General features: G+C 42.5%; 1 protein-coding gene and 1 long non-coding RNA gene across 4 annotated transcripts in view; one reads left to right on the top strand and one right to left on the bottom strand.

Moving 5' to 3' along the window:
• The window catches only part of LOC147022601 (uncharacterized), a 126,641-nt gene extending 117,200 nt beyond the window's left edge, over window positions 1–9,441 (bottom strand). The window contains exons 1-2 of one of the 2 annotated variants that reach the window (XM_085887344.1): window positions 9,221–9,441; window positions 8,226–8,278 (exon numbers count right to left, since the gene is read on the bottom strand). In XM_085887344.1, the coding sequence (XP_085743470.1) occupies window positions 8,226–8,278; window positions 9,221–9,374 (207 nt within the window). In that variant the 5' untranslated portion in view covers window positions 9,375–9,441. The remainder of the gene's footprint in view (window positions 1–8,225; window positions 8,279–9,220) is intronic. The other variant, XM_085887345.1, reaches the window with a different exon arrangement.
• Window positions 9,442–9,491: 50 nt separating this feature from the next.
• LOC147022599 (uncharacterized) overlaps window positions 9,492–27,621 on the top strand; it is a 160,851-nt gene continuing 142,721 nt past the window's right edge. For both annotated transcript variants that reach the window (XR_015059676.1, XR_015059677.1), the window contains exons 1-2: window positions 9,492–9,617; window positions 10,194–10,497. This is a non-coding gene — a long non-coding RNA (uncharacterized LOC147022599). The remainder of the gene's footprint in view (window positions 9,618–10,193; window positions 10,498–27,621) is intronic.

Below are 27,621 nucleotides of genomic sequence, written 5' to 3'. Positions count from 1 at the left end.
TACGGCCATTTCTCTGTCGACCAATATCTGCGAGAGAAGGGGGACGGGAGAGGGGTGGATGAGAGTGGGGGCAAGAGAGAGAGCGAGAGAGGGGGACGGGAGAGGGGGTGTGAGAGGGGGGTGTGAGATAGGGGTGGGAGTGGGGGCGAGAGAGAGGGGCGAGGGAGGAGGGGGAGAGAGGAGGGGCGAGACTAGGGGGAGAGAGTGGGGACGAGAGAGAGAGCGAGAGAGGGGGATGGGAGAGGGGTGTGAGAGGGGGTGTGAGAGAGGGGTGGGAGTGGGGGCGAGAGAGAGGGGCGAGGGAGGAGGGGGAGAGAGGAGGGGCGAGACTAGGGGGGAGCGAGGGCGGGCAAGAGAGAAGGGGTGTCACAATTCTTCTTCATTTGATATGACGTCACAATTGACGCTGGAGACCTGAATACATTTCCCAGGTGTTTCCCAAGTTATGGCCATTTATGATACGGTTGGTCCGATCTAATTGAAATAATGCCCCAATCCAGTCATCGTTTACGCACCTACAGGCCCGTACTAGTGCCCTAATAATAATAATAATTATTATTATTATTGGAGGCCTTTCATGGGTCTGAAGGGTCTTTGTGAGTCTGATATAGTCTTCAAAGGTGGAAGGGGCCCCAGCAGTCGAAAGGGTCAAAAGGTACATTCCAACAGTACGTAATTAATAGACACACACACATGAAGTCGAAAAAAATAGAATGTTGCTCCACAAGCTTAAAATTATTCTAATATGATCCAATAACACGCATAAATTTTTTTTTAGCTTGATCGGAGGTGATTTAGAGGTCACTCCATATGACGACTTTTAGTTTCATGACTTGAATAAATTAGGGTATGGTCGGGTACGATTACGGGTACTTCTGGATGTCCGAGGAGGAAACGGAGTGCATTTTCACCTCAGAAGTTCAGAAGTGTATGGATTCACATCTCACCATACCCTAATTTAATATAATAATAACTAAATAAATAAATGACATTTTTTGTGAATCATTGAATCTAAAACACTGGATGTTGGGCTGGCTAGAAATAAGTTCAGGTGGGAGTGGAGACAGCAATAGAGGTGGAGATGATAGTGGTATTTGGTAAATGAGACGAAATATTCTAATAGTTTGTAATTCCATTTATTGAAAAATTAGGGTATGGTGAGATGTGAATCCGTACACTTCTGAACTTCCTAGGTGAAAATGGACTGCATTTTCGAACTCTATGGGGTCGATTTACCTAAGAAATGACTGTACCGACATTGAATTCACTACCATTTCGAAAATATGACCCAAAACATGATTTATCGTTACTGGAGTTTAGTAACTAATCCTACTCATTTCGATATTTTCTAACCTATAATTAATTTGTTGTCCGTCTAAACATTTCTTAGGGTAAATCGACCCCACTGAGTTTGAAAATGCAGTCCATTTTCACCTCGGAAATTCAGAAGTGTACGGATTCGCATCTCACCATACCCTAATTTAATATAATAATAACTAAATAAATAAATGACATATTTTTTGTGAATCATTGAATCTAAAACACTGGATGTTGGGCTGGCTAGAAATAAGTTCAGGTGGGAGTGGAGACAGCAATAGAGGTGGAGATGATAGTGGTATTTGGTAAATGAGACGAAATATTCTAATAGTTTGTAATTCCATTTATTGAAAAATTAGGGTATGGTGAGATGTGAATCCGTACACTTCTGAACTTCCTAGGTGAAAATGGACTGCATTTTCGAACTCTATGGGGTCGATTTACCTAAGAAATGACTGTACCGACATTGAATTCACTACCATTTCGAAAATATGACCCAAAACATGATTTATCGTTACTGGAGTTTAGTAACTAATCCTACTCATTTCGATATTTTCTAACCTATAATTAATTTGTTGTCCGTCTAAACATTTCTTAGGGTAAATCGACCCCACTGAGTTTGAAAATGCAGTCCATTTTCACCTCGGAAATTCAGAAGTGTACGGATTCGCATCTCACCATACCCTAATTTAATATAATAAAAACTAAATAAATAACTAACTTATTTTTCGTGAATCATTGAATCTAAAACACTGGATGTTGGGCCGGCTAGAAATAAGTTCAGGCGGGAGTGGAGACAGCAATAGAGGCGGAGATGAGAGTGGTATTTGGTAAATGAGACAAAATATTCTAATAGTTTGTAATTCCATTGATTGAAAAATTAGGGTATGGTGAGATGTGAATCCGTACACTTCTGAACTTCCGAGGTGAAAATGGACTGCATTTTCGAACTCATTGGGGTCGATTTACTCTAAGAAATGTTTAGACGGATAACAAATTAATTATAGATTAGAAAATATCGAAATGAGTAGGATTAGTTACTCAACTCCAGCAATGATAAATCTTGTTTTAGGTCATATTTTAGAAATGGTAGTGAATTCAATGTCGGTGCAGTCATTTCTTAGAGTAAAATCGACCCTATAGAGTTCGAAAATGCACTCCATTTCCACCTCGGACATCCAGAAGTACCCGTAATTGTACCTGACCATACCCTAATTTAACCAACTCATGAAACTAAAAGTCGTCACATGGAGTGACTTCTAAATCACCTCCGATCAACTTAAATTTTTTTAAGCGTTACTGAATCATGGTGGAATAATTTAAGGCTTGTGGAGACAACATCTGAATTTTTAAAATTTATTTTGCTGTTTTTGGACCACCCTAACATACACCTCATCCATTTATAGGAGAAGGCGTTGGGAGAGAGGGAGAGGGTAGGAAGGAAGGAGGGAGGAGGGGAGCAGAAATGTGAAGGAGGATTAGGAATGATGTGTGTGAGACAGAGACAGAGACAGAGACAGACAGAGAGAGCAATTCAAAAGAGAAGACACCATCCTTAACAACATTATACATAGCAACGACCAGGGACGCCTCTTCACGGTGGGTGTCGGGTGGATTTGTGGCACGAGTGGATTTGGGTGATTATTTAAAATGAAAAAATAGTGGAGACATCACAGGCAGAGCGTTAGACACACCGGAAACAAGTGGACGACAAAGAATGGCTTGTTTGAGGAAAGACTGAAATGCCTGGTTAGAACCATGCAGAGGTTCCATGGGGCTGGTGAAGCAACTCACACATGGTGCACTCCCTCGACCTTTGGTGAACCCATGTGTATACAGAAAGGATAATAGTCATCGTCGTCGCATCCCGGATTAAACTTCATTCATTCATTCTCAGCTCAACGGATGCTTCATGCAGAAACCATCCATCGAGTGTGACACGTGGGCACTAAAAGGGCTGTATTTATATTCCAACGCAAGTCGGGGGGTCAAATCTTCCCCCATTCTTCCCTGCTGCCTGGATTTGTCAGGGCAATGCAGTCACGGTCAGAGTGCCGATCGGTCCCCATGGACCGGCCCTTTCCCTTGTCTCTAACTCTGTCGTGGCCCTGACTCCGTGAAGGCTGGGGGTACACCATCCTGGAGGTGGGGGATCTCTGGGCCACTCCTCGCAGATCGATCGGCTGTGTCTGTGCCTCAGGCTTGTTCGAGAATCGAGAGAACTGTCCGGTGAGGAATAACAACAACATTATATACTGTACATTACAATGAAAGTACAGTAATTGATATTTTTTAATTCTTCCCATTTCCCAACATCCAAACAGTGCAACATAAATTAACACCCACAGATCACTCGATACCTGGAATCCCTACTCTTTGTGCGCCCTACAACGAACCCACTGTCTGGCTCCAATATATAACCAACCTGTGCTCTGTCACCACAAAAGCAACTCACACATGGTGCACTCCCTCGACCTTTGGTGAACCCATGTGTATACAGAAAGGATAATCGTCATCGTCATCGCATCCCGGATACAACTTCATTCATTCATTGCTGCAAACCTCGCAACTCGTACAAAACACCAACACATGTTGCCTGATAGCTTTTGTTCAGGTCTTTCAGCAAAGACCTCACAATTATGGGATTCCCTCTATGCATTCCACACAAGCTTTGCTCCAGTGAGCTTGTTTTGCCCTTTAATCATGTGGCAAATGCAAGAAAAAAAGGATTCACTTCTTGTCGCTTTGATCTGAGCGAATAATGATGACCGAACATCCTGCAGCACGGATGCTTCAGGTAAGGGAAGTCAGCGGCCATGGAAGTGTTCTTCATGTGGGAAACTCACATTCCATTGACAGAAGACTCACATAGTGCTGACCGTGCTACCTTGGCCCAACACCAGAATTGATTCCCCTTCATTGGGAAACCTTTGATGTTCGCTCCGCAGGTTTACTATGGCGAAACACTGAGAGGGCCTTCATGAGGACGTTCCACCCAACAAATGGACCTTGTACACGTGGCCCCTTTCGCTGACATGGCGTTTTAACTGACGCCGCAGTCATGTGCCCGTGGACACTAAGCTGCAATGTGTTCTGTACTGTGAATGACCGAGGGTTGTTTGTACAGACACAAAGCCATGTTTGTGTGGCTTTCCATAACGCGCGTGTGCACCAACACAAGGTAAAACAAGCACCTCTAATTAGCGCTCGGTTTATTCCAACGTTTGAAAGGGACATTTTGATGGCGGTAGATTTTTAAAATAAAATGACAAGTTTTTATCTTTTTCTTTTCTGTTTTGCAAAGCAACATGTTAAAAACTGCACATCAAATGTCTCGGCTACATTTATACAACACGAGCAGGGTACCCGTCTCCGATGGGTTCGTACCTGTCTCACCTCAAATGACCAATTTATTGGAGCATGTATTGGTAGAAACAGGAATTCAATGTAAAATGATGACGTGGACCGTGACATGTGGTACATGTTTACTTTGTAGACAACGGCAGTCTGCTCAGAAGAATAACTATTGTTCATGATTAAAAAAAAAAAAAAAATATATATATATATATATATATATGTATATATATATATATATATATATATATGTACATATATATATATATATGTCAGGCATAGCCCCATACTTGCGAAATCCAAATAAACAATAGTTGCCATGGAAACAGCAATTTGGTAATTTCAATAATTTGACCTATGAAGTGATCTACATGATGGGATGTTGTGCACAACAAATCTGGACCTCATAATGTTACATTTTCTAATAGTGGCCTAATCGGTGTTTTACATGTTTTGGATGGCATTGACCTTGACCTTTGACTTATTATGACCAAATTTTGCACATATATACTACACATACATACAAATATGCTCTGTAAGTTTCAATCTGATATATTTGGCTGAGGTTTGGCAACAATAAAAAATCCCATTTGATTTTAATGGGGTGAAATCGTTGTCATGGACACCGTTTTCTCATTGCCATGTGGGACTTTTTCTCAGGTTATAATGGGTCTTCGGTGTCATAAAGGGTCGAAAGTGTCTTTGAGGTCTAAACTCTAAAGGGTATCAGGGGTCTTAATGGGTCTCATGATTATAAAAGTTCTAAAGGGTCTCAAGGGTCTTGGGGTTCTTAGGGGTTTTGAAGTATCTTCAGGGTTTTCAAGGATCTTGGGGGGTCTCAAGATTATAAAGGGTCTTCAGGATCCAAAGTGGTTTCGGTTTATGAAGGGGTTTAAAGGGTCTTTGGGTTATAGAGAGTCTAAAGGGTCTTCATGTATTAAGGTATCTTCAGGATGTCAAGAGGTGTATTTAAAGGTTTTGAGGGGTCTGGAACTCACACGGACGCACGCACGGCTCCTTTTATAGCACAGACACACCTTTATCTTTCACTTTTGCACGTGAACGATGTTTCGTTTCTTGTGCAGAGGCATGTGTTCGTGTCATTGTAAGAGTGAAATGTATTTGTCTGTATTACTTGTCAACAGAAGTATTTGCACACGGGCACAGCTGGTTTGAGGTGGAATAAAAATGTCAACAACAATATATTTACAACAGCCATCAAAGCTCCCGTAAAGCACCCCCCCCCCCAAAAAAAAGATTAATCCAAACGACAAGAGAAATGTTTGTGTGTCTCTGTGTTGCCGTTTTTCTTCGAGATGGGTGAGCAGATCTTCGTCAAACTTTCAGAGGGTCATCAGTGAGTGTCGGCGAGTCTTTGAGAATTATTTTTTTTTAATTTTGGAAAAAAAATGTTGGATTTTATTTTATTTTTTAAAATTATTATAACAGCTCGATAGTGCTGATGCCTTTGTAGTTACTTGAAAGGTCATATTCAGTTATGCCCAACCCCATTCCTTTGTGGGTGTAGTGAAGTGTTTGTGGCCCCCATAAAAAAATAGAAATTTTGTTTTTTTATTATTTCTTCAAATGATGCCAACAGGATTTAGAACAGCACCGGGCAACGCTGGGTACCCCTACAAGTAGTGGTTCAACTTACCGTGTAAACTGTGCATTCACAAGCTCCAGATATGTCCTTCCCATCAGTGTTCAGAAGATTCTGATCCAGATACAAAGTCCATTTAATGGTAGCGATCAGTCAGGGGGGTTACGTCGCATACATCCCTCCACTGCAGTTCCACCCACCTACCTGGTCGGGACTTTGTACCTCTATTACGAGCAGGTACCGTTCGGCAAGCTGAGAAAGTTCTCCAAGTCTTTTGTTGTGCAGAGGCACATCCCTTTCTCTCAGGTACCTTTCAGAAGCTTGGTGAGCCATTCCAAGTAAAAATCCTTATCGCAAACACACAATGCATTTTATTTCACTCCAAACTCTTCAGCCTGCTGGAGTTTCTGTGCATGCGCACCTAGAATTTTGGGGGTGGATGACGTCATTTTGAAGGTGCTGTATTGAATGTTATATTTTGAACACCGAAGAACACGAATGGTAACACAAACCTGCAGTTTAGGAGTATTTCCGGGGACTTTATAGTCGATGGGTGAGCAGATCCGCATGTCCGCCAACTCCCTGCACCATCGGTCATGACTTTTTGCCAAGTAGCTTAATATCTATCAGAATTTCCAGAGAAACTTTGCACCTTCAATCTGTCCACTTTCACCTTTGTTGAAGGTGCTAAGGGGCTTCGGGAAAAATCTCAAATCCATCAATTGGCTGTGAAGTACCGATGCAACGTCGAGGTGGTTTGGCAAATTGCCGACAACCTTTGGCCTCCTCTGCAGACGTAACCTGAAAGTTCCCGAGAGCTGCATTCGCTTCCTAATGGTGCTTTTTGTGAATGATGTGAAGTGAAGATTCAATTAACTTGAGCTCCAATAAATCTTTGTTTGAAAGAATCGATGGATTTTCTTCTCATTAATCTCACATGGAGTTGTGAGATGCCACCATTTGGTTTTGTCTTTATGACGAGGAATGTTCAATTTGAAATGATTTTTTTTTTAATACTTCTACTAATTTAAACTTTTAATAACTCACAAGGTACATGTCAAACATTGCCCATTTTTGGGTGGTCGAAGGTCAACCGTTCAAGGTTCTTTACCCTGCTCCTGTATCGCGAGTTGTAATAAATGAAGTGAAATCCTTCGAACGTTCTGATTATTGAAAACGGTGGTGCTTCAAGGTAGGTGCGACTGAGACTTCGACAGTCCTTGCTTTCCGAACACTTTCTGGAGTTTTGTGGTATCATCGCAATACGAGGTTAATGTCACAAATCATGGACAGCTTGGGGTACGTCAGTGTTTTCAAACTCGTTAATCAATCGATTTGATAGGCCCAAGGAGCTTTAATTCGATCCGACACCAAATATTGCCAGATGGGGGCTCCAACTGGATTGGAGTTGGCTCGCCGTTGCCTGGGTGACTCCAGCTTTGGGCCTGGCCAGCTGGTCTAACCCCAGAGCATCATAACACAGAGCTGCAAACTGCAGCTTGTTTACACAGATCTCAGGACATTGTTAGTGTCGTGGGACAAAACATCTGTCAGTCCCCAATTCCCACCACTTGGAGCTGTGGAAGAACCTCCCGATTACTCCATTTCCAGGAGGGGTTACTGCCCTTGGGCCTACAGTCATACTGGGAGTTTGCTTGACTTTCTGGGAAACACATGGCTGGTATTCATGATAATTAAAGTCAGCCCTTGTGTTGAAGTTGGTAAAATTTTATTGGCTTGGAACACAATTTTTCTCTTACATTTCAGATGAGCATTAAGAATCCAGAGTTTAAACGATACGAAGATAGAATGTGGTGACGGGGCAGCTCACAACTCTCATTTTTTCACTAATATCACACTTAAAAAAAAAAAAAAAACACTTCATTTTTACGTGCCAAAACTCAACTATCGAAGGATTTTAATTTGCTTAATCAGAAAATGTGGAACTTACCTGAATCGTGCAGGTGTAACGGAAGCAGTCCTTTCTTTTGAAGCCGTCCAGCACTAGAAGGGAACGGTGTGGCGGACACTCGTTAATGTCCACTTCCACGAAGGGTGCTCAAAACATTCGTCATCGATTTTAAATGCTTTTATACATGCAATTTCATTGTAAAACAAATGTGGTTTGCTGCGGGTTGTTTCCCGTCTAAATTCACCTTTCCACGCGAGTGTGTAATCAAGCTACCCACACAGTAACACGTCGTCGAATACATTTTGAACCAATCTTGACGACGTTGGTTCAATGTTCATTCATTCACACCTTGTCTCTGGATGACGATGTGCAAGGCTCTCTCTATCGAGTGCAGCCTGTGGCTGCTGGTTGCATCATTTGGTTGGGACGCGCGATGCCGCTGATGCAGTGTCCCCCTTACCAGTACACTGGTGCTCATTTTGCCGACCTTTGATGACAAGCTGAGTCAACCTCCTGGTGTATTAATTCAGCGGCCGACGGGGCTTGAACTCAGGACCCTAGGATCCCAAGCCGCCACCCCCCAACCACTAAGCCAACACCAGGCTATGTGCAAGGCTGTAAACTAGATTTATATTTGCTCACCTTTTGTCGATCTGTTCTTATGTTTCTAAGTCTGCAGTTACTGAGGCTCGTGGAAGAACTATCTCACACACACACACACACACACACACACACACACACACACACACACACACACACACACACACACACACACACACACACACACACACACACACACACACACACACACACACACACACACACACACACACACATACACACACACATACACACACACCATTTGAGACCTGGTAGATGATGAATATATACATATTGTGACGGTTCCGAACCCCCTTGTGGGTTAAAGCTCGTTTCCCCCATTGTATTCTGTTTCGCAATTAAGTATATTGTGATGTGCATCGTGAATGTGAGTTACACTAAGTTTATGTTCTTTAATCCTCTGACATTCTCACCTCGACCCCGTTTCTTCAAAAAACGCACACGAACTCGCATCATGACGTCTCCACATCCTTCCTTTCGCGGAGAAATTGCGGAGACCGGACGTTTCGTGCAGAAACCATCCATCGAGTGCGAGACGTGGGCACTAATCTCCAAAGCCCCGCCCATTTCCCTGAAAGTAGTCCTTGCAGGACCCGTTCCACCAATTGGGCGCCGTTGTTAGGTCGAAAGACGGGATCCCACCAATCAGCACCCAGGGAGGCCCCGCCCTCCCCCGCAAGTCCAGCGCCAATGAGAGGCCGCAAATCCGAAGCGCGAGGTCGGGGTCGGGAGCGAAGAAATAAATGAAGGAACACACCGAGCTCCCCATCACAATTGGGGATTTCCACAGAGCTTACGGTCAGAAGTCTGGTAAAACGACTGAATACGTGTTTTTCCTCTCAGCACGTCTCTTCCACACATACATGAATCGTTTCCGATGCTTCTTCTTCACTATTCTGACTTGTTTTTTTTCATTTCTTGAGATTCTTCCCCATCTTTCTGACTCCGTTTTATTTCCTTTCCTTACTTTCTACGACGAGTGTGCCTTTCAAATAACCCGGTTGTCGCCATGCTCAGATGCGCGGGAAGGTATTTTGAGTGGGGTTGCTGAGGTACTGTCTATAGTCTGGGCTGCAGTATTTGCCGGGGGAAAAAATGAGGTCGATGTCTGTCTCTGTCTCTCTGTCGCTGTCTCTGTCTCTGTCTCTGTCTCTGTCTCTCTCTCTCCGTGGAACCGTCCACACTGCGATGTTCACGTATGCGTGTTTTAGCGATGGTGTTTGAGTCGTCGTGAACCCCAACCCCGTAGCAAGATCTCCATGTCTGTGATCACTAAAAACTAACAAACACATTTTAAAAACTTATATTTTCTTCCCCAAAGCAAAATTATTTATTATATCGTTTTAATATATATTTAATATAAATTATTTTATTTTTTTTTTGCAGGCAGGAGGTGCTGTGCTCCTGCCCGCAGCTAGGGGGTGCTGCAGTGCCCTCAGCACCCCCCCCCCCCCTTCCCGCGTGCCTGGCCATGCTACCACGGAGCCACTGCCTCTCCTCGCATCACGGCACGAGATACTCTGCATGACCACCATGCAGTAATTCACATTCAGCCAAAGGACATCCAGTGACCACCCCACACACGACGGGGGTGCTGACGGAGCGGAGGAGGGAGTGCGTGGGAGATGAACCAGAACCGCCGAAAAGTGGGTGACCACAGCTACAACTGGGGTTGCGAAAGGTGCATCAGGTGCGTAAAAGACCCCACACCACTTCCTTCTCATCACCATTGCTCACCCTTCTCCCTTCTCTTTCCCTTCGGTGTCTGGATCCATTTTAATGTAAAAGTACTAAGTCATTGTTGTCCAGCATCCGAGGGATGGTATATTGGTTGTCGTAATAGTCACTGGTCTGGTTCCCCTTCTGCTTCATTCATCTCACAGCTATGGTAAACCGACTCTGGGCTTGAAGATTCGGCCAGAGGTGAGTGTTGTAGACAGCATCCCCGTGGTCTTTTGATATGCACACCGAGCTTTCAGAGTTTCCCGACCCACGCGACTACAACAATATATATATATATATATATATATATATATATATATATATATATATATATATATATATATATATATATATATATATATATATATATATATATATATATATATATATATATATATATATATATATAAATATATGTATGTACATATTGTTGTGGTTACCAAATTCGCAAACCACCATTCAGGTCCCTTAGGTGAGATATCTCGGTAAGTACATGTGTAGTTAGGCCCAAACCCGTTGTCTAGTGGGAATACATGTCATTTATGCGTGCTGCGACTCTTCAGGATAGCCGTTTTTCTTTTGCTATCTTTATTTTGGACCAACCGCCATGATTACCACCACCAACCACATCAACCACCCACCGCGGTGCCGCTTCACGTCACACCTCGCAACCGTCGCATCGCCACCGTTCTTGCGCCGCTTGTGGGTACCGGTGTTGGACTCGTGCAGGGCGCGCGCCGAACAGCGTGTACAAAACCACGGATTTTCTGCTTCAAAAACGGATCAAAAACGACACACGCCCACTTTTGTGCCGTCCAATCGGTGAGCGAGGGGCGATTTGGCCCCGCCTCCAGGGCGTTGGAGGGCGATCGATATATGCAAATTTATGGATCAAAAAGCATTCACGCCCACTTTTTCTCGGGCCAATGGGGAGCGAGGTGAAAGGTCGAAGGCAGAGGGTCAAAGATGAGAAGGCGAAGCCACGGGGCTGATATATGCGACCGCGTTCGTCAGTCAAGAAAACAGAGAGTTAAGACTTCGCGGGCGGTGGAGTTGGCAAGAAGGAGCTGGTCGTCGTGTGCGTTGGAGTCGGAGCGGAGGGGACGGAGCTGTGGAGAGGCGGCGAGGGCAGACGAGGGGGTGCTCGCGTCGTGCAGGGAGATGCACCCCAGGGAGGCCGACAGCGCGACCTGGCCGAGGTGGAGACGCTCGTCGCGGGACAATAAAAATCCTCTATACCCCGAGCATCAGCAACCCCCTCCTGTTTCCCCCCGCGCTGAGATAGTGCGACCAAGGGGGCCCCTTTCCCACCCCCTACCAGACACTGCCCGCGAGGCCCGCGGAGTTGAGGCACCATCGCCGCTCCGCGTCTCATCACCAGACGGGTAGGCCCGACCCGGTCTCGGCCTCAGGCCCGCCTCATCCTTGAGGGTTCTCTGTTCTTTTCCTTGGTTTTGGGTATGTGTTGTCGGCGCCGTCTGTGAAGTAAAATTGTATAAGTGTTGCCGTGTGCTCGCGTAATCGGTATTAGATCTGCATTGTCACCTTTGCTTTTTGTGTAGATTGCATTGTGTTTTTCTTTTCTGTGTGCTTTGTGTTGAACTGTTTCCCGCTTCGCTTCGTCATTTCTTTCATTGAATCCTCATCTTGCTTCACGTAAAGGGTTGGTAGTGGGCTGAATACGCCCGATAATTAATCGAACCGTCGAGGTCGACGATAACACCGCTCGGTTATCCCGATAGTACGAACGGGTCGCTTAAGTGGCCCGTGTCCGAAGTCGACCTGCGGCGAGGTGCGATCGCCCGGTCTACCCTCCGCGTGGGTACTTAGGTAGGTCGAATTTGGCGAGCAACCCTATCCCACGCTGGGGCTGATTGGCTCGATCGCGGTGAGACCGAAAGGTCCACCCGTGACTGGTTCCCGGCGTTAGTCCGAGAGGGTCACGACTGGATTGTCCGTCCGGTGGGCGACGTGCCGCGATTCGAGTTACGTGGCCGTCAGCACGCCGGCGGGCGCGAATCTGTAACACTGGTGTCAGGTCGTGCGATACAAACTCATCGCCCTCCTCGCGGCACTGGTATTGGAGAGCGGGACAACAGGCTCTCCTGTCTCCAGCGAAATTCACGGGAATCGGTCCAGGGGTGAGAGAAGCGACCCCCGATTCCCTCCAAATTACGAGCGATTCAAATTAACCCTTTAAGAGAAGCAAGATGGCGTCTCAAGGCGAGCGGGAGCCGGGGGTATTAGAAATGGATGTAGAATGTGTAGAATCCATGGCTCAGGATGGAATCCCCGTGCAGGAAATGTTGATTGTGCAGGAACATGAACTCGCCCAACTGAACCCAGAGCCCGAAATGGGTGCGGCAGCGGCCGCGGTGTATGACATCTCCCCCCCCCTCTCCACCAAAACCCTTCCCCAACCCCTGCCGAAACGGCTCACTCAAGCGCACCCGACATGGCCCAGCTATGCGCCATGCTGGCGGCAATGACAAACGAAATGAAAGGAATGAACGAAAAGATGGATGCGAATACACAAAAAATGGATGAAAAGATGGATACAAATGAAGTGAAAACGACGATGGATGCGAATACACAGCAAATGAGGGAAGAAATGAAAGAGCTGCGGGGTGAGACGCAGATCATGGGCCGATGCCTGCAGGCGGGCATGAAGGCCGTTAGCAGGGAACTCAAAATGGCGACTCCACGTATAGAAGCGAACGAGCTGGAAGGGGGTGCAACGGCTGACAGGCCCGCGGTGGAGGCGGGTAAAAAAATAATTCGGGGGGCGTGTTGGACGAGGGTTGTGACAGAGGAATCGACGGTGACCAAAAGGGAAAAATTAAATGGGGAGACCAAAACGTGTGAGACGAGACACGAGGTGACGACGACAGAAACTTATAAATGTATAGAGACACGGGAGACAGAAAAAATAGAGGGAAGACGACACGATGAAGACGGGGTAAGTGACGCACACACACACACACGGAGGTAGTGGAGGATAATGGGGGTGAGCTGGTGGACTGGGTGGAGACCCAGTGCGAGCACCTGGATGGCCTCCAGGAACGAGGGGAGGGAGTATTCCCCCTTGAGGCGAGTCACGACCAGGTGAGTTCGGTCGTGCTTTGCGAGGTTGAGGGGACGAGTGCTGTGAACGGGTGCACGGAGAGCTTGGGGGGTATAGAGGCCCCGGAGACCCTTGTGGGGACACGAATCCCCAGTGTGGTTGTCCCGGTGTGTGTGGTGCAAGGCGTGAGTGCGTCCCCGTGTGTGGAAGCGACCCCGTGTGTGAGTGGTGTGGTGGCGATGGTGCTGGAGTACGTGCTTCCCAGCACGCCGTGTTTGGATGAGGCACCGTGTGTGGATGAGGAACCGTGTGTGAGTGAGGCCGTGTGTGTGAGTGAAACGGCCAGTGTGGATGAGGAACCGCGGTTGAGTGCCCCCGCGTGTGTGAGTGAGGCACCGCGGGTGAGTGCCCCCGCGTGTGTGAGTGAGGCACGGTGTGTGGAAGAGGCCGTGTGTGTGAGTGAAACGGCCAGTATGAGTGAGGAACCGCGGGTGAGTGCCCCCGCGTGTGTGGATGAGGCACGGAGTGTGAGTGAGGCACCGCGGGTGAGTGCCCCCGCATGCGTGAGTGAACGGCCGTGTGCAAGGTCGCTGTGTGCAAGGGAGACCGTGTGTGTGAGAGAGCGGTATGTGAGGGAGATGTCGGTTGGCATGCGGGAGCACGCAGCCGCGTCTCCCGGTGTGAATGTGATGGAGTGGACTGTGTGCGTCGTAACACGCAGGTGTGCGTGGGTTGAATGGCGACGACGGAACGAAAGCCGAGTAGCGGCTGTAGTTGTTTCGGGGACCGTGCCGGGTTCACCCAGCAGTGAGCACGCGGTTCGTGCTGTGCAACGCACGAGACCGCCACGTGCTCGCTTGCGAGAGTAAAGTCCCGGTCCGGAAACGCACGCGGTGGATTTGCCGATCCCGCGGACGGACAAAGTTTAGGCAGGTAAATGGATTTTTACCGGACGGGTTCTCCACGCGATCGTGTGTGTTAAGCTCCAACGGGCAAAGCACATGTGTTCGCGTGGGGAACCCCTCGAGACGTGGGGCTTGTGTTTTTTTTTATGCGCACGGTGACGCCATGGCTGCACGTGGGGTTGGAATCCGGCAGGAGGGGTATCTCTGCCGGATGGTACCGTCCAAGGAGGGACGAAGAACACGTGCAGCTGCATGACGTCACGGGCAGGTGCAAAGTGCGAGAGTTGCCGCGCAGGTGCTGCGCATGGAAAAAAAAAAAAAAAAAAAACAAGCCTCACTTTCGGGTGCACAGGATTCCTGGGCACAGGATGGAAACTAGTTAGGGGGAAGGGTTAGCTTAGTTAGACCGACTTCATGGGGCAGGGGTAAGTCCTCATGGAGTCCGTGGAATGGATTAGTTAGAGGGATTGTAGCCAGATTTAGGTGGGGAAATTGATTAAAGAGATTAGGAGACAGTGACAGACTGTGAATGTGTAGAGGGGACGTAGTTTAGCTACGTAGTGTTAAAAGGAACGTGCTACTAGTTTAAGGGACGACGGGGGAGCACGAGTTAGTTAGGGGATGCAGATAGAAGGATGGCAGAGTTCAGCGGTGTGTGTGTTGAAGAGTTGTGGGTTGTGAGGAGAGTACGTGTACATGTTGAGTGAGTGAGGCCAGCGGGTCTGTGTGTATGGAGCGAATGGGGAATGCATGGTGCGATGAGTGATTGGGGGGAGGAGTGACTCCCGCCCAAGGGCCCCCGGGGTCAGTGTAGAGTGAGTTTAGGGGGTTAGTTAAATTGAAAAATGGAGGTCGTTTTGTTGTTGGTGGGAAAGTAGGCTCGAGACCCATTTGGAGGGGTGCAGGAGCCCTGTTGACGGGCTTGGGAGCGTGGCTGCGAAAGGTGAGTATCGCTGAGTGGGTACCCCGGGCACCAGGCTAGTTGGCCGCGGTCGGCCATGGGCCCATGGGGGGCCGGGATAGAGCAGTGGGCACGGGTGCGCCTGCTTGGTGCGGGGGCCCGGGGCGCCATTAGCCGCGTGGGCAGTGTTGTGGGCACGGGTGACCCTCGGAAAGGGGCCCGGGAGGCCGGCCTGCCACGTGTGCGTTTCAGGGGAGGTGCCATGGGGGGCACTCCCCGGTGTTAGGGAGCTGGTAGGCTCGGAGGCAGTGTAGTGCCCGGGGGTGCCATAGCGGGAGAATCGGCAGAGGGTCGTGCCTGCCAAAGGGAGCCACGTGTCCCAGCCAGGAGACCGTGTGAGGGCACGGAGCGAAAATTGGGGGGCGAGGCCCGAAATTGTGAGGACACCAACACAGGCGACGGGAATCTGGGTTGTTAGAACCAATAGTTTAAGCGAGAGGCGCTTGTTGAAAGCCCCGGGGTAGTTTAACAGTTAAATGGTTAGGGTAGATTAGGAGATGTACCCCTCCGCACCATCCATCCCCTCGCTGTCGTTGTGGGCCGCTGGACCCACTTTGGTTAGATCGCTGAACTCTGGGGAGGCCATTCTGAGGCTTCGTCGGGCCTCGACACAGGACGCCAGCTCTCCCTTATTCCCCTCCGGGAAGGGAACGTAGGGGTTGGGAGTAGGCAAGGTGACAGGATAGGTTAGCCGAACAAGGACGATAAAGGGGGTTAGGGGACGATTTATAGTGGGGGAGTAAAAATAAAAACAACAAAAAAATAAGTTGGGGCTAAATTGGGGTTTGACAAATTAAGGGAGTGGGTATGTACAGTGACAGGCAAAGGCGATAGGTTGGGAGGGAGACAGGTAGGTAGGTCCGAGCCTGCCTTCCAAGTGGCCAGCACCACCGCACTCCCTCCACCAACCTCCACTGAACGGCAAAAGCTGGCCAGCTTCATCTGCTGGCTGTTTTGCTGCAAGGCCTGTGCCGACCCACTTCATCTGCCGGCTGGCTGTTTTTCTGCAAGGCCTGTGCCGGCCAGTTCATCTGACGGCTGTGTTTGCCTGCAGCGGCCTTCTTCTGCGGGCTGTGTTTGCCTGCAGCGGCCTTCTTCTGCGGGCTGTGTTTGCCTGCTGCCTTTGCCATGCCCACTGCCCAGGTTCACCAGCCCCGTTCAATTTTTGCTTTGCCCCCCCCCCCCCCCCGTTCATTTCCATGTGCGCCAGGATCCGCAAGGCAACAGTTTGCAAGCTGCGAGAACTGCCCTGTTGGCAGCTACAACACGAGCCTGCAGTGGCGGCCCGTGCACCGTGTTTGCGTCCATCCATTCATCCATCCATTCGTTGTGTTCATTGCGTGTGCCACTTGAGCTGGCACGGAGACTGCGTTTGTGCAGCCCATGCACCGTTGTGGTTCACTGCGTTCAGTTCAAAAAGGAAGGCCTTGGACTGCGTGTGAGCAGCCAGCCACGTTCCCTGTCACCTGCATTGTTTTGAGCCAGAGACTGCATGCGAGCAGCCTGGCTCCCTGCTAACTGTTTTCTTTTGCAGAGTTCAGTGATCCTGGGCCATGGTTTAGTGTAAAATTTGTAAGTTAAGGTTAAGATGTACTGTAAATATGAGTGCGCCCCCGGCATGTCTGTCTAGCGCCGGCAATTTTATTTAAGTCGTCCGTGTGAGTGAGTTTGTTAGGTAGTTACGCAGCCCTTAGGTTATTTATTTTGGGGACACGAATACCATGAATGTCGCACTCAGGGATCCGTAGGTAAAATGTACTAGGGGAAAACTACACATGATGGCACACGAAAATTTGACGACTCGGGACGAGTCTGTAAAAAGGGGAGGGGGTAGTGTTGTGGTTACCAAATTCGCAAACCACCATTCAGGTCCCTTAGGTGAGATATCTCGGTAAGTACATGTGTAGTTAGGCCCAAACCCGTTGTCTAGTGGGAATACATGTCATTTATGCGTGCTGCGACTCTTCAGGATAGCCGTTTTTCTTTTGCTATCTTTATTTTGGACCAACCGCCATGATTACCACCACCAACCACATCAACCACCCACCGCAGCGCCGCTTCACGTCACACCTCGCAACCGTCGCATCGCCACCGTTCTTGCGCCGCTTGTGGGTACCGGTGTTGGACTCGTGCAGGACGCGCGCCGAACAGCGTGTACAAAACCACGGATTTTCTGCTTCAAAAACGGATCAAAAACGACACACGCCCACTTTTGTGCCGTCCAATCGGTGAGCGAGGGGCGATTTGGCCCCGCCTCCAGGGCGTTGGAGGGCGATCGATATATGCAAATTTATGGATCAAAAAGCATTCACGCCCACTTTTTCTCGGGCCAATGGGGAGCGAGGTGAAAGGTCGAAGGCAGAGGGTCAAAGATGAGAAGGCGAAGCCACGGGGCTGATGTAAGCGACCGCGTTCGTCAGTCAAGAGAACAGAGTTAAGACTTCGCGGGCGGTGGAGTTGGCAAGAAGGAGCTGGTCGTCGTGTGCGTTGGAGTCGGAGCGGAGGGGACGGAGCTGTGGAGAGGCGGCGAGGGCAGACGAGGGGGTGCTCGCGTCGTGCAGGGAGCTGCACCCCAGGGAGGCCGACAGCGCGACCTGGCCGAGGTGGAGACGCTCGTCGCGGGACAATAAAAATCCTCTATACCCCGAGCATCAGCAACCCCCTCCTGTTTCCCCCCGCGCTGAGATAGTGCGACCAAGGGGGCCCCTTTCCCACCCCCTACCAGACACTGCCCGCGAGGCCCGCGGAGTTGAGGCACCATCGCCGCTCCGCGTCTCATCACCAGACGGGTAGGCCCGACCCTGTCTCGGCCTCAGGCCCGCCTCATCCTTGAGGGTTCTCTGTTCTTTTCCTTGGTTTTGGGTATGTGTTGTCGGCGCCGTCTGTGAAGTAAAATTGTATAAGTGTTGCCGTGTGCTCGCGTAATCGGTATTAGATCTGCATTGTCGCATTTGCTTTTTGTGTAAATTGCATTGTGTTTTTCTTTTCTGTGTGCTTTGTGTTGAACTGTTTCCCGCTTCGCTTCGTCATTTCTTTCATTGAATCCTCATCTTGTTTCACGTAAAGGGTTGGTAGTGGGCTGAATACGCCCGATAATTAATCGAACCGTCGAGGTCGACGATAACACCGCTCGGTTATCCCGATAGTACGGAACGGGTCGCTTAAGTGGCCCGTGTCCGAAGTCGACCTGCGGCGAGGTGCGATCGCCCGGTCTACCCTCCGCGTGGGTACTTTGGTAGGTCGAATTTGGCGAGCAACCCTATCCCACGCGGGGGCTGATTGGCTCGATCGCGGTGAGACCGAAAGGTCCACCCGTGACTGGTTCCCGGCGTTAGTCCGAGAGGGTCACGACTGGATTGTCCGTCCGGTGGGCGACGTGCCGCGATTCGAGTTACGTGGCCGTCAGCACGCCGGCGGGCGCGAATCTGTAACAATATATATATATATATATATATATATATATATATATATATATATATATATATATATATATATATATATATATATATATATATGTAGGGTAAGAATACTGATTCTGGCTCACTTTTCCCCATGTAAATGAATGGGGGATTTTCAGCGATTTATTTTTTTTTTTCCCTAAAAATAAACCCCCCTTTTTATCCCAAGGTATATTTATTTGTCTCCCCTTTTAACTTGGAGGTTGAACCTCATTGAATTGAACACCTGGGGGTTGAACAGCTCACTCATTGAACCTATAAAGATTTGTTCATTCTCAAATTCCTTCAATAGTTTAATTTTCTTTGCACAATAATCCCCATCTAAAATATTGATAAACAAAACATTTGAATCTTTATATTTTTGAAGATACCCCTTTTGTGCCATTACGAAATGATAAACTTCTCTTAATGCTCTCATCTGACCACCTCCTGAGCCACATATCATTTTTGAGATTATAGTAAATTGTTTTTCATTGTTCAATTGATAACCATCAAAGTTTTCAGTCCATTCAAGGATATTCATTTTTTTCTTTACATCCTCTAACTTACTAGTTTTTAAATTAATTCGCTTATTTGTTTTATTTACCTTTGTTTTAGTTATTTTTTCAATAAGACTTATTTGATATTTTTCACATTCATTATGTTTTCCATTTATATACCAAGACTGAGATTTTCTCCACTCTTTAGTTTGATTAATACTTGGTTTAACCATTTATATATTGTGAAAACCAAGGTAGCCCTTAAAAAACCCTAACCCATCTTCCCATCGTTAAAACATAATCTATTTTATACACTCTATCATACAATATCCATATGGAACACAATCTATTCCATTATCTAAAATAAATCTCTTATCATCAAAGGCTCCTAATGCCTTTTTATTTACTTCTTCACTATATATGTTATGTTTATAACTTCTTATTGTATTCATTTTCCTATATTCTTCTTTCTTATTCATCAAACAATTATAATAATTTCTAAAAGTTATTGATTTCTTTATTACATATTTCTTTATTCCCTTTAACCTCTTATCAATCTGTTCACCATACTTATAAGCATATGCCTTTGCTCTCAATCCAATAAACTCACTCATTACTTTTCCACCCAACTCATCCTTAAACTTGCCAATAACCTTTTCATTCTTTTTGGAAAATAACTCACTCTTCTTGCTGAAATTACTTGTATCATATACTCCAATATTTTTCTTCATATCTTCATAAACATCATCAGTTTTTATATCTAGGATAAAACTATCAGTATCCATATACAACAATGAAACATTTTCACCATACTCTTTCTTTAAGTCATTATACAAATAATCATACATCAATATCTTTGATAAATCAAGAACTGCTGTTCCAATATAAATTGGTTTATCCATTACAATACTTTCCTTTTTCATATGAATTGCAGAAAAGTTCTCTGAAAAAACCTCTTCTCTCTCAAAACTTGGTTTTTTTTATCAATCTCGAAGCTTCTTTCCAAGATGTTGCGAATCTAATGTTTTGCCTGTTTCTAACATTTTCCATAGTCTTTCCAAATACAGCATTATTCATTAATTTATAAAAGTCCCCTTCAAATTTTACTTTTGTATTTGCTCTCATATCTGTATTGAATTGAATATACTTTTTCACCCAAGGACTTTGTTTAAATTTTAAAACTCTATGAATTTTAGCTACTCTCAATCCTTCTCTCAAAAACTGTTTTAAGCTTCTCTGATGCAAAACATATCCCTCTTTATCATAGAATGTTGTTAATAACTTTTCTGTTGATTTACCTTTAATATTAAAACTTTTATGATAATCACTTAACCATTCTTTCTTTGGAGTTTCTTTCTCACATGCAAAAGGAAGATCTTTATGCTTATTATGAAGATCACTCGGGTACCTCAAATCAACTTCAAAATAATAACCTTCTTCTTCGTCATTCAATTCCTCTTGAGAAGAAATAACAATATTCATCAAAGCCTTTTCATAATCCTTTTCTTCCACCCACTCTAATTTACCATAAGGTAGAGATTGAGACATTGCCCATCCATACAAATTATTAGCATCAAAATACATCAAATAATTACTATCTTTTTCACTATCATAATTTGGGAGATATTTATTATTTGCTTTAGCATATCTTTTTGAACATACTTGTGATATTCCACCTCTCTTGGACTTCTCAATCATCAAAAGCATATCAACATCACTGATTAAATCTATATCTTGTTTTGTCATTTTCAACATTGCACTCCAAGCTAAACCAGGAGCTGTGAAATAGTGGGCAGGGTCTAATTCATAACAATTTTTATTATGACAGAGTGTTCTAAAAGCCTCAAACACATCAGCTAACAATAAAACATCTGTTTTTAGATATAAATCATGATATTCTCCAAGGTTCTTTATCTTAAATATTTTCCATATTTCTTGTGCGTGTTTATATTCCTTATCACTTATCTCTTCTTCATAAAGGTTATTATAGAAACTTTCTTTTGAAGGAAGTTGTGTTTCTTTAAATCTCATAAATGAATCCATATAATCATAAGGATAAATTCTTACTTGTAAGAATTTTCTCTTTACTTTGAATTTCATTCCTTGTTTGAATTTCCTCTCTCGTAAGAATTCCTTCTTTAATCAGAATTTCATCTTTAATCTGAATTTCCTCTTTAGTTCGAATTTTCTTTATAATTAGAATTTCATCTTCAGTTAGAATTTCCTCTTTACTTTGAATTCTCTCTTTAATCTGAATTTCCTCTTTAGTGAGAATTTCCTCTTTTGGAAAGAATGAATTAAGATTTGGAAAAGAGTCCGTGGAGCTTAGATTTGATGCGAGGTAGGCTAGTGGTGTTCCCATAAACTTGTAAGAATCTAAAAACCTAATACGAGTTATAGGTTTTGTGAATATCATTTTTGAAAATGAAATATACTTTTGACTTGTGTTTGTTATAGCAGAAATATTCCCTGGTGTTTTTGAAAGTTCATTTATAAATAGATGTGTATCATAGTTAGCGCTGTTGTGAAGAAAGACTGGAATAAAAGAAGGTAATTTATAATTAAGATTACAACAGGAATGAGCGGGACCTCTATATTTACCAGTAAGATGACAATGGTCTCTAACTTTAGACTCCTTAATTTCCCCCTCACAAATATGGCAGATATTGTTCATTCTAAATTCTAATTTTTCTTCTTTGGTTAATTTCATCGGTTCATTTGTTTCTTTCATTAATTTAGTGAGTCTTATACAATCCTTTTCTAATCGTTTTACAAACTCTTGTGAAGCATTTTTTCCACGATAATGTTCAAGTTTGTTATACTTTTCTCCAACAGATGATTTGATATAATAACAGAAACCACAAGGAATATGTTTTTGATATTTATTTGTATATGGTTCTTTTGGATTAGGAGAAGCAGTATTTATCTTTTTAAGGATACATTCAAAATCAGCGTATATCACAAATGGGTGCATGATAGATTTATTATAATCTTCAAAATAAATCTTTTCACCAGGTTTAGGCATTGTAATTACAGCTGATTTATGATTACTACAATATTTTGAATGTTGTTCTAATCGTTCTTTTGTATGAAATGAATTAAGACATCGCTTACAAGGATATATTTTGTTTGCTGTTCTGAATACCTGAGAAGAGATTAATCTTGATAAATTATTGATGTATGTGTAATGTGAATTCTTTCCAACACTAAAATATAAAAGGTCAATGTGTGTTTCTTCATTTTTATAGTTGTTTGAAATTTTTAATATTTGAACTTTGTTTGTTTCCGTTAATCCATATACCATAATAGAAAGATTATTCTTTTTCTCAAATTTAGGAATATCTGTTAATGGCATTGGGAATTTAAAATCTTTAATGTCCAAGGTATTCTCATATTTCATATATTGTTTTACTCTTTCTGAATTACATTTTGGTGGATGTAAGTGAGCAAGAACAGACCAGAGAAAACATTTATTATCATTGTTCTTAATATTAACAACTGCCTTCTTTAGTTTTATTTCTTTTGGTAATTCAATATAAGAAGAAGCTTTAAGAGGGTTTGATTTTTAGAATGTGTATATCTAAAAAGATGATTTTTTAATATTGAATCCACTTCCTACCACTGTATTATCAACATCCTCCTCTTGTCTTGATAGTTCTTCATAAACCCCACTATTCAAAAAATCTTGAAATGATGTTATAAAATGAAGATCTGTTCTCATATAAGGAGTTTGTTCTTCATCTTGTCTTTTCATATTCATTTTCACTCCCATATAAAACTTTAAAGTTTTTATTTCTTTTAATATCTTTTTAATAAATTTTTCAACATCGGGTTTCACTATTTCAATTGATTCAGCTATTGATGATGGACCGGGTTCTCCAAATTGAAAAATCCTTATTTTTATATGCCCTTTAAATACCTCATCCGTGTTTTTAATATAATAGTCTCCCTTTACTTTAAACTCATTTTTCTTGTGTTTTTGTGATTGAAGATGTTGATTATAACTACTCTTCAAAACATCCTTGAACAGATATCACAATGTTTTCTTTCCAACTCAAGAGGAGATATTTGATGAAATAGATTAAATGTGTGTTTGTTGGTTCGGAGGTGTTTTCTATAATGTTTATATTCGTGATTACAAACATCGCAGTACGTTGTATTCACCATATTTATAGAATAAAACTTTGCTTAAACTAAAATTTTCTTGATGAAAATTTCGTTTAATTTATAGGTGAATCTGTGCTTAAAAACATTTTATCCTCCAACTTTTTCACTTAATAAATACAATGTTTCAAGACACAAAAGACAAGTTTCAATCAATCTCTTCATCTGTTAAAGATACTGAGAAATATGTCAAGGATGTAAAATTGAACAAAGATAAATATAACAACTATTGGATAAAAACTATTATGGTAAATAATATGAGTTCTTCAATTTCCTTCAGTGGAAGGGCTTTTAGTATACCTGGTAGAACATCAATTAAAGTATCTCTAACAAAAGTTTCTCCTCTCCTTCTAGTAATATATTCAAAACTAGAAAAAGCAATGAAACAAGAAAAAGTATCAAAGAACAAAAACCTTATGGATGAAGCTTTAGAAAGAAAAGATAAGACCATCTGTAATATGCAAGGAGAAATTTGTATTTTTTTCAACAACCCTAAAGATGTAAATCTTGATGAAATAAAGGATGTTAATATATCAGGTGAAATGACATTTCGCTCAATAGTAGTTAACGATAATTTTAAAATTACCTTTAATATAAAAAATGTTGTCGTTGAATCTGATAATGAAAAAGTATATCGATATCGATGGTAATATACAACTGAAAGTATAGATGAATTTCAGTTTAAGTAAAGTTTTACTTTATAAATATGCTAGACTTTCCTGATTCTCCATATGACAAATTTGAGAATTGTCCTGCGTGTGAAAGACAGGGATTAAACACAGAGTCAAAAGCCTATAAACAATGTATATTCTGTGATTATCTTCTAATTAATGATAATAAAAAATATAAAAGGAAAATAATTCTTTTAGATTTACACCAAAAATGAATTACTTTACAAGATTGATTAGAGAAATGAATGTAAAGTATGAGGATGATAACACACCTTTCCTTACAAGGGAAGAAACTGAACGTATAAGAGAAATGTTCAAAGGATTGTTGTTGTATATTATTCATGGATGTAATTTTCAGGGAAATATCAACACAAGATATTGTATAAATAAAATAATGGATTATCTTGAAATTAAACCTGAACTTAGGATAAAATATAGAGTTTCTAAAAAAGCCAATAATAAATTAAATAACCTGTTTTTCAAATATATAAATGAATGATTTTTTACCTATTTGGGAAAATAAGATAAAATTTAACAACCATAAAAATCTCCCAAATTCATTAAGATGTCTCATAGTTGGTTCAAGTGGATGTGGAAAACCTGCTTACTTTTAAAAATGCTCCTCACTCCCAACTTTTTAGATTATGATAATTTAATAATTTTCACAAAGTCGAGTTTTCAACCAGAGTATCAACTACTCTCACAAGGTTTTAATGCTGGTCTTCAAAAAGAAGATATAATAGGTTTATTTAAACGTCAAAAAAACCTAAATGATTATAACATTGAAGATATAATTCAACTATTTTGTGATACACAGAGATGTAAAAGAAATCAAATCTTATAACTTGTATTCTTAGTGATAATACGGATGATATACCGTCTCCCCAAGATTTGGATAAATCAAAAAGAACCTCGTTATCTTTGATGATTGTGTTAATGAGAGAAACCAAACGGTAATGGACAGCTACTACACAAGAGGGAGACATTCTTCTTGTAATTGTATTTATCTTAGTCAATCGTACTTTCAACTTCCTCGTCGTTCCATCAGAAACAATGCTAATACTTTTATTTTATTCAAGTTAAATTCAATAGATATCAATAATTTTTGGAGAGATAATTGTTCTACATTATGTAGTAAAAAGAAATTTGAGGATTACATGAAGCACACGACTGAAAAATATAAATATATTGTTGTGAAACAAGATGAGATATTAAGGGATATATTTTTTGTTTTATAAACAATTACATATATATAAATGACAACTATTATTGTAAATCTTGTGGGTAAATCTGCTTCTGGAAAAAAACTTTCATAAATCAAGGTTCTTGTGTAGTACAAATGAGAATATTGTAAATTTACTCAAAAAACACCCCGTGATACGCATTGTATCAACAACAACTAGAGCAATAAGACCTGGAGAAGTAAAAGGTGAAGATTATCACTATATTTCAGTGGAGGAACATATGCGATTGAGGAATGAAGGACAAATATTTGAGGAGGTTTCTCTTGGTACAACAAAATATTCACATTGTAAGAGTGAGTTAAAGAAACTAAAATCTGGTGGTGTTGGGATATTAGAAACTAATCCAGAAGGAACGAGACAAATTATTAAATATCTGAGAGGAGTGAAGATTTTATCATTCGGTTTTGATGTTGATGAAGAAACTCAACACAAACGTATGAAAAGCAGAGATGCAAGGATTAGTGAAGAAGAAATTACAACTCGCATTAATGTTAATAAAGAATTTGATGAAATATTTAAAGAAAAGGATTTATTTGAACACATCTACTTGAATGATGAAGAAAAGGAAAATTTCCCTGTTGATCTTTACAATTCATTAAATGATATTTTACAATAAATAAATGGATACAAAAGAAAGAGCAAGAAGATTTAAGGAACATCAAGAGTTGGTTTCAAAAGTTGTAAAACAACAGGAAGACATAAAGAAGAAACGCAGACAGAAACTAACGGGCGAAGAAGCATTTGAAAAAAAACAAGAGAAATTTTTTAAACCACTTTTAAAAACTTCCCAAGAAAAAATGAAAGATGTTTCCACAGTTCCCACAGTAGAATATACTCCTAGAAAGCTTCAAATGTTAAAAGATTTCAGTCAAATGACGGAGGAAGAATTAGAGCATTTAGGAGAATTAGAATATGATGATGAAGGTTTATTTCAACAACTGGAAGAGATTAATCAACCCCCTGATTATATTGTGAATGCTGTTCAAAACAATGAATATTCAGCGGATTCAAAAACCAAAGCAGGACTCATTCCAACAGAACAACCAGCAATATTTCATCTTGTTCAAGAAAAAGTATTGATATTTAATGATGAATTAACGTTCTTAAGTTCTGCTCAACCCCTGTTAAACTAACTCCGAGATTAATGTTTCTTCTCACAAAAGATGGAAGACAAGGTTCAACTGTGAGGGATGAATCAAAGTATATTGATAAACCATTGGATATGGAAAATAATGATGATAGAGTATATATTGATTTGCTGAACACTCTAAATTATAAGGTTATTCTTTCTGGTAAAAGTAGGAAGAATGAGAAGGAGAAACACATTATTCAGGCTTTAAGTATCCTTGGTTCAGGTATTAGTTTTCTTCCAAATGACCCATCGCAATTAGTTAATAGACTGTTATTGTTGTTCGGCAGTAAGAAGGCTGGAAATAACAATTGTTTTAATGAAGCATCAGCCATTTTAGACCAGTTGATGAACATGAAAATAATTAATAAATCTCAATATAAAGACATTTTATCTCGTATTAAATAAGATGAGAAGCACAATCCTGAGTTTTAATTTCACAACAAGCGACCACACATCTTCATTCCCATACCCACTACAACTTGACACAACAAAAGAATATGAGGCATCTTTATTGTCCATGGAGACTTATAATACCTTATTTAATATAACCGAGAAAAATGACAAGTTTAGTTATAATCCGGGAAGTGGATACAAAACGATAACAGTCTCACCCGGAGCATACGAGATTTCTCAAATATCTTCCGAAATTGCTCGTCTTATGAAAGAACAGGGTGATGAACCAAAAAATATTGTTATAAACATTCAAAAACATACTTCAAAATCAACGATTAAAGTTAAAAATAACTACAAGGTTGATTTCACAATTGATAATTCATTTAGAGAGTTATTAGGTTTCTCCTCAAAAAAGATTGAAACTAATGGGACGTTTTACAGTGATAATGTCATTCAAATATCCTCAGGAATAAATTCGGTGTTAATTCGCTGTGATTTGATTGATGGTGCTTATAATGATGGATTAAAAACAAATACAATATTTTCATTCAGCGCATACTCAACCCCAATTGGTTATAAATTCAATATGGAGCCTAAAAATTTGGTTTATCTACCTGTGTC

The sequence above is a fragment of the Eptatretus burgeri genome, chromosome 7 (assembly GCF_056783735.1).
Source record: "Eptatretus burgeri isolate ZD-2024b chromosome 7, Ebu_testis_v1, whole genome shotgun sequence".
Lineage (NCBI taxonomy): Eukaryota > Metazoa > Chordata > Myxini > Myxiniformes > Myxinidae > Eptatretus > Eptatretus burgeri.
Note: the sequence above shows the minus strand (reverse complement) of the source record. Positions and strands in the feature narration are given on the sequence as shown.